General features: G+C 35.1%; 2 protein-coding genes and 1 non-coding gene across 4 annotated transcripts; 2 read left to right on the top strand and 1 right to left on the bottom strand.

Moving 5' to 3' along the window:
- The first annotated feature begins 978 nt into the window (after positions 1–978).
- LOC127793844 (omega-hydroxypalmitate O-feruloyl transferase) lies at positions 979–3,189 on the top strand. The gene is made up of 2 exons (XM_052324592.1): positions 979–1,594; positions 2,052–3,189. The coding sequence occupies exons 1-2, from the start codon at positions 1,154–1,156 to the stop codon at positions 2,907–2,909; spliced, it is 1,299 nt and encodes a 432-aa protein (XP_052180552.1). The 5' UTR covers positions 979–1,153; the 3' UTR covers positions 2,910–3,189.
- A 7,265-nt stretch (positions 3,190–10,454) lies between these two features.
- On the top strand, positions 10,455–10,565 carry LOC127796097 (U5 spliceosomal RNA). Its single transcript, XR_008021928.1, has one exon. It is a non-coding gene; the product is annotated as a U5 spliceosomal RNA (small nuclear RNA).
- A 1,410-nt stretch (positions 10,566–11,975) lies between these two features.
- On the bottom strand, positions 11,976–13,071 carry LOC127795722 (auxin-responsive protein SAUR71-like). 2 transcript variants are annotated; one of them, XM_052327585.1, is made up of 2 exons: positions 12,746–13,071; positions 11,976–12,665 (listed from the first exon to the last, which is right to left on the bottom strand). In XM_052327585.1, exon 2 carries the CDS (start codon positions 12,522–12,524, stop codon positions 12,072–12,074), a length of 453 nt encoding a protein of 150 aa, XP_052183545.1. In that variant the 5' UTR covers positions 12,525–12,665; positions 12,746–13,071; the 3' UTR covers positions 11,976–12,071. The 2 variants fall into 2 exon arrangements, with proteins under 2 accessions (XP_052183545.1, XP_052183543.1); XM_052327583.1 differs by having other exon boundaries at positions 12,867–13,071.
- Positions 13,072–19,427: the final 6,356 nt, after the last annotated feature.

Here is a 19,427-nt window from a genome sequence, read left to right as displayed (position 1 = left end):
GGTAATTAAATTGTTCTATTTGAAATATCAAATCCATCATTTAAAAAGTTTTGGAAGCTGTACTGCAGGACTGTTTGGCAGTTGATTTTGTTGCCTCTGATGTTCGCGTGGTAGTATTTTTATATTTGGGTATCCAGTGAAGGGATTATTCTGTCTCGTAGATTTTTAAGCCTCTTGGTGTGATAGGAATCATTTGCCATCTCTGTTGTTGAGACGTAACTATGGCATTCTTGTAAACACAAATTTTCTTAGTTGTAGGTGTCAGTGAGATGAATTATTTTGTAAGAAACTCTTGATTGTTCAACATTATGAATTAGATGCATAGCTTGTGGCTTTCCTTGCAATGGGGGAGGGTAATCTAGAAATGTAAATGAGGCAGTGGTGCAAGTCAAGTAACGAGGGCGGGGGGCTAAGCTCTGCCTTGCCAAAATGGTACTGTGCCCGACCAAACACGGGGCCATTAATGAAAAAAATCTCAAGCTTTATATGCTTGGAAGGCTAAACCAAACAAATTGAATTAAATAGAGTGGTAGTTTACCCTCAAAATTTGCAGAATGGGACAAAGCAAGATAGCTAGCTAGCTGGGCTTCGTTCAAAAATTGTATAATGAGTTGATGAAGCAACCAAAGATTTGGATGCCAACCAAACCTACCCGAAAACCCCTCTCATCAGTCTCTCTCCTCCCTCATTGCTGACTGGTAGTGTTTTGGTACCGTGGCCAGTAGCCTACCGCCATCTACATGACAACAGCTGAATCAGAAACCACTGTCTCCAATCCAAGTCTCCAAAGGAATCTCTCTCTTTCTCTCTCTTCCTCTCTCGTCCCTTGGAAACTCCTTAATTTGCTTGTTAAATGGAGTTCCAATGAATGAACAGTACCTGTCTCTTTCATGACCGCTTCTTCAATTTTGTTAACCAAAAACATGTAACTTTGTCAATTCTCATACCCCATCTCTTCCTATATAACTTCTCCTTCCCCTTTGCTGGAAATAGACTATTCCCTTGTAACTTTTAGTCACTTCACCAAACCCGTACTGATTCCCTCCCCCCCACATTCCTCAAACTTATTTCTTCTTTCTTTAATTTCTTTTTGAGAGTGAGTCTCAGGCTTGGCTTGGGAGGGGGAAGGAGTTTCTACTTTTTAGTTTTTCCAATGGAGAATGGTGGTGTCCAGACATTTGAGCTTGTGGTGAAGCAGGGACGGCCGGCGCTTGTCCCTCCGGCAGAGCAGACGGAGAAGGGTCTCTACTTCCTCTCCAACCTTGACCAGAACATAGCAGTCGTGGTTCGCACCATTTACTCCTTTAAATCTGAGCAGAAAGGCAACGAGGAAGCTGCCAGAGTCATCAGGGATGCCTTGTCAAGAGTCCTTGTTCGCTACTACCCGCTTGCTGGGCGGCTGACAATTAGTCCCGAGGGGAAGCTTACAGTGGATTGCACTGGGGAAGGAGCTGTTTTCGTCGAGGCAGAGGCCAATTGTACCATAGAAGAGATAGGTGACAACACCAAGCCTGATCCTGTGACTCTTGGCAAGCTGGTTTATGACATTCCTGGTGCCAAAAACATTCTTGAAATTCCCCCTCTGGTGGCTCAGGTTTGTCATCTAAGCTTCCCCTTTCCTTTCTGAATCCACCATATGTTCATTCTTTATTATCTCCGTCTATGGATACTCTCTACATCAGTCTTAGAATATCACTCAAAACAATACCGTATTCATTGTTTTGAGTCAAGAATTATCAGTCTGCAAGAATAAAACAATGATGTGAAAATAGAAAGAGAGGATTAATTCCTTTCCTTTGACACTAAAGGTTGAAATTGATTCTAAAATTCAACTGTCTCCAAGCTTTTGTATTTCTACAATTAGATGAAGAGTTCTCATCCGCTTTACAAATATAGTTTTTCAAACACTATGCTTGGCATGTCATATATATCCCCACTCAAATTGAAATCAAAGGAAAAAATGAATCAGACAAGCCTTTGCTCCTGTTCTTCAATCCTGGTAAAAGCATCTCTGAAGGGAATATGATGTAAGTAATAAATTTGTCTTCTAGGTGACAAAGTTCAAATGTGGAGGATTTGTCCTCGGCCTCTGCATGAACCACTGCATGTTCGATGGGCTCGGTGCAATGGAATTTGTGAACTCATGGGGAGAAACAGCCAGAGGCTTACCCCTCCGAGTCCCCCCATTTCTAGACAGAACCATTCTCAAGGCTCGAAACCCCCCAGAGATCGAGTTTCCCCACCACGAATTTGCTGAAATCGAAGATATATCAGACACTGCCGATCTCTACAAACAAGAAATGCTGTACAGATCCTTCTGTTTTGGCCCTGACAAACTTGAACAACTCAAACTTAGAGCAATGGAAGACGGGAGTCTAAACAAGTGCACTACATTTGAAGCTCTTTCTGCATTTGTCTGGCGAGCCCGAAGCAAGGCCCTGAAGCTGAAACCTGACCAGCGAACCAAGCTGCTCTTTGCAGTTGATGGCCGGCCTAGATTTGAGCCACCACTGCCAGAAGGATACTTTGGCAATGGCATAGTGTTGACCAATTCTATGTGCCCTGCAGGGGAGCTGATGGACAACCCCTTTCCCTTCGCGGTAAGACTAGTTCAGGAGGCAGTTAAAATGGTCACTGACAGCTGCATGAGATCAGCGATCGACTACTTTGAAGTAACAAGAGCCAGGCCTTCACTGACTGCAACTCTGCTGATCACCACCTGGTCCCGGCTCTCCTTCCACACCACCGACTTTGGGTGGGGAGAGCCTCTGTTATCAGGCCCTGTGGCCTTGCCTGAGAAGGAAGTGATTCTCTTCCTTTCTCATGGCAAAGACAGGAAAAACATCAATGTGCTTCTGGGATTGCCGGCCCCTGCCATGAAAATCTTTGAAGATCTCATGAAGATCTAGCTAGGAAGAACACCCTGAATTCTTCCATTATTTGATTGTTTTGAGGACTATATCTTGTGACTGTCACATACAGTATCTATACAATTTGTTTTGTTGAGTTCACAAATGCAGTTTCATATCATGCCTGCTGGTTCCAACTTCCAACATGGGGGAGGAAGTGACAGAAAATTCCTCCTATTTGCTATTTGGTGACCGTGAGAGAACGTTTGGAACCAAGAGCCAGGCAGCACAGTTTCATATCATCTGCTGGTCAATTCTAGTACTTATTTGTTTCCTTGTATTTGGGGTGTAATGTTGGGTATTGAAGTTCATCAAATTGAACATCACAAGGGCTGTTCAGATTAAATCTTTGCATGCCATCTTGTATTTGGCCCTGCTTTGAGGTTCATGTTCAAAACCTACACCCCCCCCCCCCCCCCCCCCCCCAAATGTGTTTTGCAAGAGATAAAGTCGATGTTAAAAATTTACTAAAAAAAGCGTAATTATTTTAAAAAATGTAATTAAACTAATCCCCCTTTTTTTATTGGGTTTTGCATGTCATCTTGTCAATTCTATGTAGTTTACTTTTTTGCTCGGACAACTTATTCGTTAGTTTGCATTGAGTCAGATTTAACTAGGTTTTGAAGGGGAAAGAGAGAATAAAGACTTGGTTAATATCACCTTCATTGAAGAACAAGGAAAGAACTCTGGGGGAGAGAGAAAACAGAGGCTTGTTGCCTTCATTGAAGAAAAAAGGAAAACATGTTGGCAAAGGCTTGTCAAGCTTGTGTTGAACAGGAAAAAATGATGGCTCCTTCCCTAACAATGGCAATGGCACTAGAGACACATTCTGCATAATTGAAAGAAAGAGCAGTGTTTTTAAAATTGAACTTGACAGACAGGGCAGTCGAACCATGAGCTGGATGGGAAACCGGTTTGATTTGGATTAAAAAAAAAAAAAAAAGTGCCCTTCAAAAACCGACTGAGCTGTAGTTGAACTGTTGGACGAACTGGCGCCGTTTGACTGGTTCGCTTTCAGGGTTGGCAGCTGCTCAAAATGTTGCCATTTTGAACAGTATAAATAGCCCAAAATGTTCCCTTTTCCGAGCTTCTCCGCTGGATGCCGTTGCAGCCGTTCCCCTCTTCTTCTTCACCTCCAATCTTCAATGTTTCTTCTTTTTCTCCAAACTCCCTTCTTCTTGCTCTTCCATCGTTCTTCTTCTTCTCCGATCTTCCCTTCTTCTTCTTCTTCTATGTTCATCTCTGACCATCGATCTTCCATTTTCTTCTTCTTCTTTGCTCATCTCCAGCCATTGCTCACCTCTTAGGTATGTAACTATATAATATATTATCATTAATTATGCATTTTCTATGAATTTATTTATTTAAAAAATTAAAACAGCCACCGTGGACCACTTCTTTTTCCGGTTCAATGAAAAGAAATACAAATATTGAAAAGTCTTCACATTTCTAAAAAGCTGTAACGTTTTTCCATTAGTCATTTCCTAATAATTTTGGTACTCGCATGAACTAAATTATTGTTATAAAAGGAAAACTAAATTATTCTGTCTTTTTCTCGTAATAATGACAATATGCAACAAGCGGATGTGAATATACTTTAATTTGTATACGAATCCATCTAATGTAATACATCTAAACAGCATTAACAAATATCTATTAAGGGATGTCTGAATCATCATTGTTATTTGTTGAAATATGGAAAAGTTTCATCTTCATAAACGATGTCATTCGAATAAATGGAGGAGGGCCACTTGACAATTGCTCGATGGTTGCTCCAAAATGATGGCATTTTGGAGCCCATGAGCTCTGAGGGCCAAACGAAAACCCCCATTTTCGTTTCATGTCTCGTTGATTCTTCTCGTACCATCTTATCGTTTAGCTTATTGCTCTATAGGTCGTCGATCTCATTCTTAGATCATATCTCCATTGTTGCTTCTGCCTATTTATTTTTACTGATTCCTCGAGATTTGTGCGAGGAAAGAAAAGAGAAGCAAGAGGTTAAGTCGGGTCATTTTGTCTTCTAGGGTTTTTCTCTCGTTTGTACATGCTTTTCATTTTCTTTTATGATTTCATAGGTTGCTTCTGATTTGTATATAATCTTTGGACAAGTTTTGTTAGGAAACCAGTTAGTGTGCAGTGATGATTATTGTTTGTACAGTGAGAGTGTAAACCATTTTTCTCGACTAGTGTAGTGAGTTTTTTTCGTCGGAACTCAATGTGGACATAGCCTTAATTTAGAGGGTGAACCACAGTAAATTTTGTTGTGTTCATTTTCTTTTCATTTCTATTACTGTTTATGTCTGTGTATATCTGTGCTTTCATTTTTCTAAATAGTCATTTCAGATTCTATTTGGGTTCTAAGTGTTAAAGGTGTCTGAGCTTTTGCTCGTCCCAACAGTGTCCCAACAGTGGTATCAAATCCATTTTTCTAGTATTCACGTTTTAGGATTAGATTCAATCGGAGTCTGTGTTGTTCAAATCTAAGGGTTTTTGTGCTACTTAAGTCTATTTGATACTCTAGGGTTTATTGTGAGCCTCTATCAGTTGGGTATTTTACTGTGTGAATCTTTGTCAGTGTCTAGAGTTTTAGGGTACCTTTGTGCAAGGAGAATATGACATCAACCCAATTTGAAATTAGAACATTTGATGGGAAAAACAATTTTGGAAGCTAGAAACTTATTGCATTGGAGCCCAATGATAAAAAATGGACAGCATAACAGTTAACAAGGATTGATGAGGTGAGAGAAGAAGCCTACAACCTCATATTTCTCCACCTAGGTGATAGTGTTATTCATAAGATTGATGGTATGAATACTCCTATTGATATTTGGAATAAACTTGATTCCTTATATTCTGTTAATTGCTCCTAATTTGGTTTATCTTAGGGCATGTTATTTAATTTTAAAATGAATATACATTTAAGTCTATGAATGAAAACATTTATGAATTCACTAGACTTACTTTACTATTAAGAGGTACTGATCAAGTTTTAAGTGATACCAGTGAGGCTATGATATTGTTAAATTCTTTGTTTGATTATTATAATGTTATTAAGCATACTTTACAATATATTGGAATTGTGCCTAGTTTAGAGCTTGCTATTTTTGGAATTAAGGCAAGAGAGTTAGAGTTAAATACCTTTAAGAAACTTATCTTGGTAATAATCTGTTTGTTAAAGGAAAATTTGATAAAAGGAATAATGCTCTGAATAGAAATTAATTTGGGGGTTTTGTGCTTATTGTTTCTAGTTCCTCTATTGCTAATGAATGGATAATGGACTCTGAATGTTCATTTCACATGTGTCCTAATATTGAATGGTTTCAAAATTTTAGTAATAGAGAAACATATACAGTATATATGAGAAATAACCATTCTTGCAGTGTGCAAGGCATGGGTTGAAAATGCATGATAATAAGATTAGAATGCTTACTGATGTAAGATATGTGCCTGGATTAAAAAAAAACTAGATATCTCTTGGTATCTTAAATGAATTAGGTTTTTCTTACAAAGATGAAAATAGTTTTATGCATGTCTTTAAAAATGATAACCTAATTCTTATTGGTACTAAGAAACATGGCTTATATGCCTTGAATGGTTGTTTTCAATTCTCTGCTAATGTTTCTTTTGCTTGTATGGTTAAATTTGATAAGACAGATTTCTAGCACTTAAGACTTGGTCATATGAGCCAAAAAGGGTTACAGGCACTGTCAAACCAAGGTTACCTTGGTCCAATGTCTGCAGACTCCTTGGATCTCTATGAACCTTGTATTCTAGGCAAGCAACATAGGTTGAACTTGCATAAAGGAACTCACCTGGTGAAGGCATACCTAGAATACTTGCATGCAGATTTGTGGGGTCCCTCACAAATGTCTACTCTTAGTGGTAACATGTATTTGTTATCCATTATTGATGATTCTAGAAGAAAAGTTTGGGTGTTTCTACTTAGAACTAAGGATGAGACCTTAGAGAAATTTAAAATTTGAAAAGCCTTAGTAGAAAACCAAACTGACAAGAAGATTAAAATCTTAAGAATTGACAATGGATTAAAGTTTTATAATAGAGAGTTTGATGAGTTTTGTAACTTACATGATATATACTTAGGCATAAAATAGTAAGGAACATACTCCAACAAAATGAGGTGGTTGAGAGAATGAATAGAACATTGTTAAAGAAGGTAAGGTGCCTACTGTTTATAACTGGTATGCCTAAATCTGGTAAGGTGCCTACTGTTTATAACTGGTATGCCTAAATCTTTTTTGGGGGAAGCCCTCTCTATTGTAGCTCACTTAATTAATCGAAACCTTTCTACAGTTTTAAACCTTAGGTGTCCTAAAGAGAAGTGAACATGAAGGAAATTGAACCTAAATTATCTCAAAGTATTTGGGTGTGAAGCCTATGCACATCAATCTGTGGGAAAATTAGATCCAAGGTCTATAAAATGTGTGTTTGTGGGTTACCATGATGGAACTAATTAAGGGCTATAGGTTGTGGGATATAAATTTAAGTGGAGTTAAAATAATTATAAGTAGGGATGTCATATTCAATGAAACTATTTTCCCATACAAATTAGTAAACCTGGAAGTGGATCCCAATCCTAGTACCGCATATGACTTTGTTATAACAGGTGGTATCCAAATTGAGGTGGAGTAACCAACAAAGGTTGATAACTTGCCAACTGCTCCCGCCTCTCATGTTCCTAACCCAGACGTTGATCCAACATTTGATCACGAAAGTGATCATGATGAGCAAATTGATGTCCCTAAGGCTGAGGTGGAGCAACATAATTCTCCTCAACAAGACTTAAGGGACTATCAGTTAGCCCAAGATAGAAGCATAAGGACTGTAAGACCCCTTGCTAGATATGCTTATTTAAATTAATTAGTTTATTGTGCCTTAGTTGCAGGTATATACGGAGATGAGGAGTAGAGAGTCATCTTGTTATGAGGAGACTGTTAGCTCTCATGGCTGCACCTAATGGCAGCAAGTAATGGATGAAGAGATGGCTTTTCTGATGGCAAATAATACATGGAAATTGGTTCCAAATCCTAAAAAATAGATATTGGTAAAATGTAAATGGTTATACAAGCTCAAAGAAGGCATGTATCCCTCTGATCCTATAAGATACAAAACTAGATTAGTAGTTAAGGGTTTTACTCAAATGGAATGTATAGATTACGCTAAAATATTTTCACCTATTGTTAAGTTTAAAGCTATTCGTATGATACTTGCTATAGTTGTGCATTTTGACTTAGAATTGGAACAATTAGATGCCAAAATTACCTTCTTACATGGTGATCTTGATGAGCTTATATATATGGATCAACCAGCTGGTTATATTGATAATCTTCATCTTGAATATGTCTGCTTACTTAAAAAATTTTTGTATAGATTAAAACAATCTCCACGACAATGGTATAAAAAATTTAATAATTTTGCTATTGGGATTGGTTTTATTAGAAGCAAATATGATAACTATTTTTACTTCATGCTCTTTGATATTTCCGTTTATTTGCTTCTGTATGTAGATGACATTTTACTGATTAATAAGTCTAAGTCTAAAATATGTGAATTAAAATAATTGTTAAATACTAATTTTGACATGAAAGACATAGGACCTACTAAGAAAATTTTGGGAATGGTGATTGAGAGAGATAAGAGTAAGTTTTGTTTAAAGGTACATCAACATGATTATTTGTTGAAAACTATACAAAAATTTGGCATGTCAGATTGCAAATCAATGAATGTTCCCTTAGCTGGCTATTTTATTCTTTCTAAGTTACAGTGTCCTTCATCTGATTCTAAAATTCTTAATATAGAAAACATCCCGTATGTAATTTAATTGGAACTATCATGTACTCAATGATTAGTATCAAACCAGACTCTGCATATTCAATTTCTTTACTTAATAGATTCATGTCTAATTCTTGAAAAACTCATTGGGATGCTTTAAAATATTTGTTAAGATATATTAATGGTTCCATAAATGTTGGTTTGAATTATAAGAAAATATGTGATGTACTTGATTTTGTGGGTTTTATAGATTCTGATTTTGCAGGGGATAGAGATTTAAGGAAATCTACTATTGCATTCTTCTTTTCCTTAGGAGGTAATTGCATCAATTGGAAGTCACTGTTGCAGCCTCTGGTTGCATTGTCTTTCATTAAGGCAGAATATGTGGTGGTAACAGATGCATTTAAAGAAGCCATTTGGCTTCAATGTCTACTAAAGGAAATTCATCTGCTACAAAGTAGAGTTGTGGTGTTTTCAAATAGGCAGAGTGCTATCCACATGTGCAAGAACCTAGTGTATCATGAAAGAATTAAGCATGTGGATGTTAGATACAACTATATAAGAGATCAGGTGGCAAATGGTATTGTGAAAATTCAAAAAGTCCCTACCGAAGACAATATAACTAATATGGGAACAAAGGTAGTGACAACAACTAAGTTCAAACATTGTTTGGACTTGTTGTATGTCGAAGTTGGTTGAAGGAACAACCAATAAGAGTGATGATGGCGAGAATTTAAGCATGCTGCACAATGTTGGAAAAATGACCTTGAGGTGCTGAAGCTTTTAGGTGGAGATTGTTAAAATATGGTAAAACTTCATCTTTATAAACGATGCCATTCAGATAAAGGGAGGAGGGCCACCTGGCAATTACTCGATGGTTGCTCCAAAACGAGGCGTTTTGGAGCCCATGAGGTTGGAGGGCCAAACGACAACTCTCCTCGTCGTTTAACAGCTCGTTGATTTCTCTCATACCATCTTGTCATTTAGTCTGCTGCTCTATAGGCCGTTAATCTCATTAATTCCCAGGTCATATCTTCACTGTTGCTTCTACTTATTTATTTTCACTGATTCCTCGAGATTTGTGCAAGGAAAGAAAAGAGAAGCAAGAGGTTAAGCCGAGTCATTTTTGTCTTCTAGGGTTTTTTTCTTGTTTGTGCATGTTCTTCATTTTCTTTTCTGGTTTCATAGGTTACTTTTTGATTTGTATGTAATCTTTGAACAAGTTTTGTTAGAAAACTAGTGAATGTATAGTGAGAATTATTGTTTATACAGTGAAGGTGTAAACCATTTTTTTTTTACTAGTGCAGTGAGCTTTTTTCGTCGGAAGTCAAACGCAGACATAACCCAAATTTAGAGAATGAACCATGATAAATTTTGTTGTGTTTATTTTATTTTTTACTTCCATTACTATTTATGTCTATGTACATCTGTGCTTTCATTTTTTTGAATAGTCATTTCAAATTCTATATGGGTTCTAAGTGTTAAGAGGTGGGCGAGCCTTTGCTGGTCCCAACATTATCCATATGATTTGAGCGGTTCCACTTTGAATATTGAAAGGCATCATCAACTTTGGTAACTGGGTTAACTCCGCACATACATACACGCATACTGTATTTGTTGCTTTGCTTGCAATGATGCGAGGATGAGTTAAGACTTTAGATGGGTTGATGCGCGGCCTCTCACATCGCTTGCTTGCAACGCTGTTGAGAGAGCGAAGGCTATTTGAAGCACTGCCCGTCTCTTTAGCAGGTCACGCGGCCGCGCGGTGAGAGCAGAGCCAACTATTCTTTCGCCTTTTACTAAAGAATACCGTGCGCTCGCTGCGGCATACGCCTATTTTTGAAGGGTCTCTCCTAATTGGAGACTCTCCCAGTTCTTAGACTAAGCTTTCAAAAGTATTAGTTCTCCATTCTATGTGCCAAGATATTACATAAGATATTACCATAGATGTAATATCACCTAGAGTGTCACTATATAGTTTATTAGTGAGAGCTTTCAAAAAGCTATTTCTGTGCAAGCAGCAAAAATTAAGGAGTTCTAGTTGAAAATGAGTGATGAATGGCCGGGGGTAGGTATGGTCCTCCTTAACTACTCTGTAAGCATGCTTTTTGTATAAAATGCGTGAACCTCATGAATGAACGTAGAAGAAAAATTCTGTTCTAAAACCTTTTAATTTCTGCTCTCCAACCAACAGTTAGAATGTAGTTCTTCAAATTCTCCTTACAGTCTCTAACCAACATATATAGCAACTCCCATGCTTGTTCCCAACTAGACTATCCACCCCTACCATGCTGGCTTCGCTTCAGTTTCTAGCTTTTCAATAATTCACAAAGTAGTTGATTGTTGGAGACACTTCAGTGTCTCTCATGGAAGGTTTCTGTTTTTACAAACTTATTACGTGTGGAGTTTGTCTTAGAAGGATCACACCTTTTTGAGGGGTAGTCTTCACCCAACTTGAAGACTTCACACTTGCAATCAGTCATCTATACAGGTTTTCTTTTTTACAAACTTTGGAAAACATACACCTTTTCTTCACATGGGCCAATAATTAATTAACGATTTTTCTCCTTCAGAAAATCAAGATCAAAAGAGCCAATGATCAAAGAACAAGTACCCTAAGGTCGAATTGTCTTTTTTTTTTTTTTGAGAAGGATCGAATCTTCTATAATGTTACTTTGTTCTTTTTCTTTTTTCTGTTAATAAAATATATTTATAAGATAGGCCAACAAACTAGAGAGAGATAATGTTGGCCCGAGAGAGATACTCATATAACGATAGATGACGAAATGAAGAACACAAACCTGTAGCTAGACATGACAAGCAAGGAAAAGCAAACTACGTACATACCAACAAAAAGGAATAGCCATAAGAATTACCTTACTGAAAGTATATGATGAGCAATTATGTAAACTTGCTAGAAGGTAAGAGATCTCAAAGAATTACATAGAGATGAAGAACTAAAAACATACTTTATTATTCATCAAGATCACGTTATCTCTCCACTCTACAATTCATGACCACCTATTTGAGTATTTATAAATAGATTTTTCACATGCATGTGCTCCTTATAAACACACATATATGCATATCAAAACACTCACCACACACATATATATGTATATATACACTCACTCAATTAGACAACTCTTTAGTTCCTATTTCATGTATTTTGTCCTAAACATTTAAGTTTATTCCAAGACTTCATCCTCATTCTACAAGGCTAAACAATCTAACATAAGCTGCCCTATAAGAGTCATATTGCAGTGCTAAAACAAGTTAATTATGAACTGGATATATATCTTATTCTCTTTGTACACGCACAGTTTTTTTGTATGGCAACGTGCAAACTTGCCCATTCGATCCTATTCACATTTAGAAGTGATTCATCTTCAACAGTGGCGATGGAACTAGAACGTCGTAAGAACCATAATTTCCCTCAGCCATGTCGCCGCCACCCTGCCGGCGAGATGGGCTGAAAGGACGGAACTTTCCATACACAAAGCCACAGCTGGGAACCATAATCTCTTGGCTGTCAATCTCTGCTAACACCTTGTAGAAGAGATGCACTTCACATGGCAGAAAGAGCGGGCCCTCGCAGCCGTGCCCGTATTCGGTTGCTGCGTCCTCGAGCAGCATCCTGAAGAGTGGATGATTGGCATGCTCGGTTTTTACCACAAACCGTTGCTTCTCTTTGCCTACATAGACTGAGAAGCAGCCCTTTGGGGCAACATGAAGATACCGCTTGCTTGAAGGCTTCGATCGGCAAAGGAGCCATATGTTGAGGAACACATTCTTTTTAATCACCTTCAGCTTCACATCATTCATCTTAAATATTTGCAAAGTTTATGAGGAAAGAAACAAGAAATTGAGAAAATTAAAAGAAAAAGAAAAATAAAACTTTGCCCTTTGTTCTTCTTATTTGAGACGCTTTTATAGCATGACTGTCTAGTTTTGGAATGAAATAACCTGAAAACAGTACATCTTGTGAGCTGATAAATTTGAAACTGTTTCAGAAAACTGATTGATCTGGAAATAAAACAACGTACGTGAAATCAAAGATATACTACATGAAATCAGAAGTATAAACAGACAGGCCCTCAATTAGGTTTGCTAGGAAGATGAAGAAGAAGAAGAAGGAGAAGAAGAAGAAGAAGAAGAGAAACAAACCATAAGGCTACATCAAGAACAATTAATATTGAAGAAGTGCAAACGCCAAAGCAGCAAACCCCACAAAGAGACGGGGACCAAGTAGACGAGAGCTGATTAATTAAATGATGTGATCAGAGCATGGCTATGCATATCTGCAACAGGAGCGGCCTTGCTCATATATATAGCTCCATATCCCTGTAAGCAGAGGCTCTATTCATTTTAGCATTTGTCAACGCCACAAAGTGGGGGGGGGGGGGGGGGGGGGGGGCAAAGTAAAGCTACAAAAATTTGAATGGATAGGCAGTTGTATTTTAATATCTATATGTGTGGAAAGGTGGGCAATCCTTATTGTGTTCAACGCTGAGACTCGGTGAGCAAATGTCTACGAGTAAATAAATAAATTAAATATTAATTAATTCGTATAAAAATAAAGAAGTGACTGTCTAATTCTGCTACAATATTAGGATTATAGAATATACACTAATTAATATTGTCCGGAAAAGCTAAATTTCGTTTCATTCCATCATTATTAATTTTATTACTATTTACAGAATATATAGAAGGTATTAATTAACAAATAGAAGATGACATGACGTATACGCCAGCTTCTTATATGTGCAGGGTCGCCTTTGGACATAGGCTGTCTGCCCCCATTCATCCAACTACTTTTATTTTTTTTTTTATAATTTTAGAGAGATTTATAAATTAATATTTAAATTATTAATACTTATCATAATTTAAATTATTTTATTAGTTTTAATAATCTTAAATTATTTTATTTTTATCAATCAAATAATTATTAATATTATTTTATAAATTATTTATTTTTTATTTAACAACAAAATATTTTAATAAAAAAATAAAAAATAGTGATAGTAGATGACGTACCTCTTTCCCTTTACCAAATTCTCAAATATGCAAAGTCCAACCTTCGTTACCTTTATCTTCCTCTCATATACTCTCCCTCTTCATCATTTCTAGCCAACTAATTGTCGTTGCTCGCCAGTTATCGTTAACGAAAAATCACTATTCTATTTAGGTATATACTGCTTTTTAGTTCATTATTTGAACTTAAAAATTCTGATTGATTTTTCTTTCTTCTAATTTTAAATTTTACAATTAAAAAGGGAAACATCAAAAATTATTTTTAATGAGGAAATAAGTACACACTAAGTTCTTAAAATTTTTGGTAGTGGTGGGTCTAAGATTGTTTTGTGGGCGATGAAAAATTTTGGAAAGTGTAATTAATTTCTTTTATTTTTTACGATTGCATTCTTCTGTTAATTTGTTTTACAGATTTCAATTCAAATATCAAATCTAACCAAGTTCTATTGTTCCCCAATTACATTTGAATTTGATATTGTAGTGATTCTCGTATTTAAATTGATTTATTATGTCTACCAAAAATATTTGTTGATTTTTTATTTAAAAATACTATAAGAGTAAATTTAAAGTGAAATATTGTGAATTTTAAATTATTATTGTGGTAACTTTTAATATTTTTATATAATAAACAAATTTATGTAATTTTATTTTTAAATATAAAGGGCCTACATATAATTTAAGACCCTTAAAATTTCAGGGCCGGCGGTGTATATGTGCTGCATTGGTTGCAAGATTTATTCACATTGACAGTACTGTAAATATGTATGATTTATACTAAACAATACTGTAAATATACACGTATCATATATGTTAGAATTGGAGTTACATTGTTATAAGTTCTCTAATGATAAAGATAAATATTTAGAATTTAAATTTATTCATATTTAAATTTTAACAATATGATGGTATAAGTGATTGAAATTGAAATTAAATTTCTAAAGAAGTATGTTTATCTATATCTATGCGATACCTATAAATAAGCATACAACCCAATGAATCATATACAACTTCTAATCGCTCGTATATTATTTTTGATTCACCATTTAAATTTTGGACGATCAAGGGGTGGACAAATAAGAAAGTTTTTATAATTTTTTTCTGCATAAGTCGTTAGACAACTCAATTTCGATTATTCAACTACGATCTAGGTATTTTACATACTATTTGCGATTTTATTAAAACTTCTACAATATATAATACCAATTAAACAAATGCATGAGTTGTGTTTTGAGTGCTTTAATAAACAATAATAAATTAGTATATGAAATCATCAAAAAATATGGTTACGTAGCTTGTCATATATAACGAATTATTATATATATATATATATTTGGATTAAGTGGCTTCTAAGAGCGTGTTGTCTTTGACCTTGGTTAATTAATGATCAGTGAGTGCTATTGATGTAACAGTGCCATTAAAATATACTTCTAGGTAACGGTCTCTTTCCCTTCCCAAGTTAGCGAAGCAACTCGAGCTCCCTAAAATTCAACCCACTAAGGCTGACTCCAAGGATCAAGTCAAATTGCTTGTCAAGCTAAAATATAGCAAGATAAATGGAAAACTTTATCTCTAACGTTGCTCCCCATTGTCAAAATTACTTACCAAAATTTTGGTGAAAGCCAAAATTGTCACCAGAGTTGATGAACAAAATCAACCAACCCATTCTCGCCATTTCTCTCCACAACACGTCAAAAGAGCCCCGACTAAAAGTGTTAAAAGACGAAATCGATCAAAAAACGTGAGTTGTAGATGTGCCGACCATTAGTTTCAGAGAAGAGAAGTTATAGATGTGGCATAAAAGAAAATCGATTTTAAGTAAAGTAAAATAAATAGAATTGAAGTTTATTAATAAATAAAAAAAATAAGGAGTTGAATAGAGAGTAGAATAGAGAGTGTAATTGGAGCACACACAGTTTTTGAGACAAAATCAGAATATGGAGTGAATTATTTATAATATAGTAGAGAACAAAATAAGGAGCTGCGCTGGAGTCAGCCTAAAGAATTGTATGTTATTGGTGTTATCACATTTTAGTTAATTATATGTTTAACTATTAAGATAGCGTTTGTTAAAATGAGTAAGATAAACTTGTATCAATATAAGGTTGAAATGATTTTTGGACCAAAATATGAAATTGTTAAGACAAAGTTGAAAAATATTTCAAAATTTTTTATCAAATTGTTTGTTAAATTTTTTGAAATATATTGAAGGACGTATGCATCATTTTTTCTTATCTGTAAGATTTAAGATATGTTTATTTAGACAGGGAGAGATAAATATATCTAAAAAATATCAAATAAAAAGTCATGTGGCTTCTTTTTCAAAAGTTACTGGATAAGTTTAACAAACACATTAAAAAAAACAAAAGTCTGCAATACTTTCTGTATTTTACTTTTTTTTTTTATTTACATTTTGATTAACAAACACTACCTAAACATATAGTAGTATATAATTTTTACTAAATTTTAAAATTAAAATAGAATTTATCTCCACCAATTGAATACATGATAAAGATATAATTTAAGGAAAATATCATTAAGTAAACTGGGTGTATATAGATAGATCCATATATATATATATATGTGTGTGTGTGTGTGTGAAAATCAAAATTTGACTATGTTACCCAATAATAAAAAAATACAGTCAAAGAAATCTGAGAAATAAAATAAAATAGAATTAAATTTCTCAACATGTTAATAGAGTGAATTATTGGGTTTCGAAATCAAATCTTATCCTCTCGACATACGTTAGCTCATTTATGTCGACATATACAGACAACTAATAACATGGATGGATGATTTAAATCTATATAGTTGGATAATCGATCTAGACGACAATCTCTTTCCTTTCCTCATCTCAACTTGCAGAGCAGAGCAGCTAGCTGTCAATGTCATCGAAATTCAACTGGCAAAGGAGATGCCCATCATATTGAAGCAGGACCATTCATTGCATCCGAAGCCAAAGGGCGCGCGTTTTCCCTTCCCCGACGAAGACCTTTTTCTGTGTCCAATTGGATCCCAAAAATCACCCACTTTTTCAATGACTCGATCGACCGCATGCAGCACTACATTGTGGAAGCATGAAGACGGCCGCGACGACGACAATTAGTATGAAAAGGTGCATGGATCGATCCATGGATGCTGGGGCACGGCCGCTTTATAAGACCATATATATATTTATGTTTTCTAGCGATGGATCCCCCGAAGAAAGTTGAAACACGACTTTTCCTTTCCTTTCCCTCTCTCCCTCGCTTTCAATTCAATAGTTGCAACTTTTATTGAAGAAATAGTACCAACAAAATTTCATTTTCACGTATGTAAATCAAAGTCTTTTTCGTTATTATTATTTTTAAGCACACACTTACTATTTTAAGCACTTAATGATATCAACGACGTGGCGTCCCAACTTAAAAAACTTTACTTACACCAGTAAATATATCCTAAGCTTTTTTTTCTTAGAATAAGGATAATGATTTTTTTTCCCAGTTAAAAGTGGCTGTTGGAATTTATAGGGCAGTTTTGTGAGAAGGCAACAATACTTTTCTTTCGGTTTTTTCAATTCAAAGTCACCTTAGTTGTCAGAAAAATACTAACACAATCATAAAGCTAAAATTATTATTTCCTCTGCACGTGATTGCAGAACATAGAATTCATCGATGAAAGTGTTGTTTTGTTGTTCCCTAATAAGATTCAAGGCAATGATGATTTTTTAGGTGTGTCTTCATAGGTTTCAGTCCAGAATTGAAGGACTCAAGACCGTTACCGTACTCTTTTGACAGTCCATTTTAGAAGTCGGCCCACAAGCCCATTCCCCATTTTAGAGAAAAAATGGGCCTCAGCCCATTTGCTCAAATGGGGTGAAGCCCACTCAAGCTTAGCCCATTTTTAGCCCTCATATAAAAGAGCCCTTGGCTCTTCTTTCGACGTCTTTATCTTATCCTCTATTCAGCCAAACCCTAGTTCTCTCTCTCTCTCTCTCTCGTGTTTCTATTTTCGTGGTCTATTGATTCATCGCTTCGATCCTTGATTATCCGATAGCGATGAAGGCTCTCTTGTCTTCTGTGGATGCTGTTCCCTTTCATGGATTCAGCCGCCTTTCCTTTTGTGAGGAAGGCGGTCTCTTTGATGTCGTTGGAAGCATCTTATTTATTCAAATCTGGGTTCTTCCTTTCGGGTAATGTGATTCTCCTTGCTTTGAGCCTTGATCTTGCTGTCTTTGTGATCGATCTACCTACAGTGTGTATGGCTGTGATCGTTTGAGCGAGAGACGGTTTACCTTGCTGGTTTGGTCGAGACGTGTTGGGGCTTTTCTAGGCTTACGATTTTAGAGTTTCGTTTGTGGCTTTGTGGTTCCTATTCGTTGGTGTTACCAAGAGTGATAACTGGTCTTTCAGATCTGAGCCTTGAACGGTTAAAACATGGAGTTTGTATTTGTTTACTTTACGTTCTTGTTTTGATCTATATTTTGATTCGTTCTATTACACTAACCCTTTCTGTTTTCAAGAGATTTTTCGCAACAGAAAGTTTTCTTCTTCCATCACCCTCCCTAGCGGGGTTGAAATTGGCGATCACGATAGTTAATATTTGTTAATTAAGATATAAATAAAAAATAAAAAATATTTTAAGTTTTTATCATTTTTAATGTGTTTGTTAAACTTTTTTGATGATTTTAAAAAAAAAATTACGTAACTTCTTATTTGATATTTTTCAAATATGTTTATCTCTTCTATCTCTAGATAATCATTTCTTGAACCTTATAAGTAAGAGAAAATGACACATATTTCATTTAGTGCATTCTAAAAAATTTAACAAATACTTTGATAAAAATTTTAGAATACTTTTCAATCTTATCTTAATAATTTTATATCTTATTTTGAAAAGCATTTCAATTTTATCTTACTCATTTTAACGAGCACTACCTAAAAATATAAATTAGAAGGAAAGGAAATAAAGTTGATTTGTTTGTAAGCAAATGCCTTGCATGATTACATAAATTAGATTGCAACCTCATTTATGTGATGTTTTAAAATGAAAATATGAGGTTGCAATACTTTCATAACCAATATATAAAATGGTTAAGATAAAAAAAAAAAAAACATTCTAAAATTTTTATCATATTGTTTATTAAATTTTTTGGAATGTATTTGAGGGCATATGGGTAATTTTTTTTTCTTATCTATAAGGTTTAAAATGTATTTATTTGAGAAGTGGAGAGACAAATTTATTTAGACAATCTTGTATAAGAAGTCACGTGAACTTATTTTTTAATGATAGTAAGATAAATTTAACAAATATAATAAAAAATATTTTTATCTAAAATACTTTTATATATATATATTTTTTAGCACATGTCTTCGTTAACAAATACTACTCATAGACAAAATAGAGTGACTACTTCTTATCCAAAAGATACATGCCACTTATCAAATTTCATTCTACCTATAATATTCACCCATACTCAATATTCATAATCAATCATATAATAATATTTATACTCAAAATAGAAACATTTTTTTAGGAGGACATTCAATTTAAAAACCATATATAAATATTATCTAAATCTTCATATATAATAATATTATTTTAGGAGTAATTTCAGACCCTAAACTCCAAATTGTTTGAATGGTGGGTGGGTGTGCGCGCATTTGGTCAAAACCCACCATGTTCTTTGAAAAAGTGATTAACGGGTCAAGTGAG

This window comes from Diospyros lotus, chromosome 2 (assembly GCF_014633365.1).
Source record: "Diospyros lotus cultivar Yz01 chromosome 2, ASM1463336v1, whole genome shotgun sequence".
Lineage (NCBI taxonomy): Eukaryota > Viridiplantae > Streptophyta > Magnoliopsida > Ericales > Ebenaceae > Diospyros > Diospyros lotus.
Note: the sequence above shows the minus strand (reverse complement) of the source record. Positions and strands in the feature narration are given on the sequence as shown.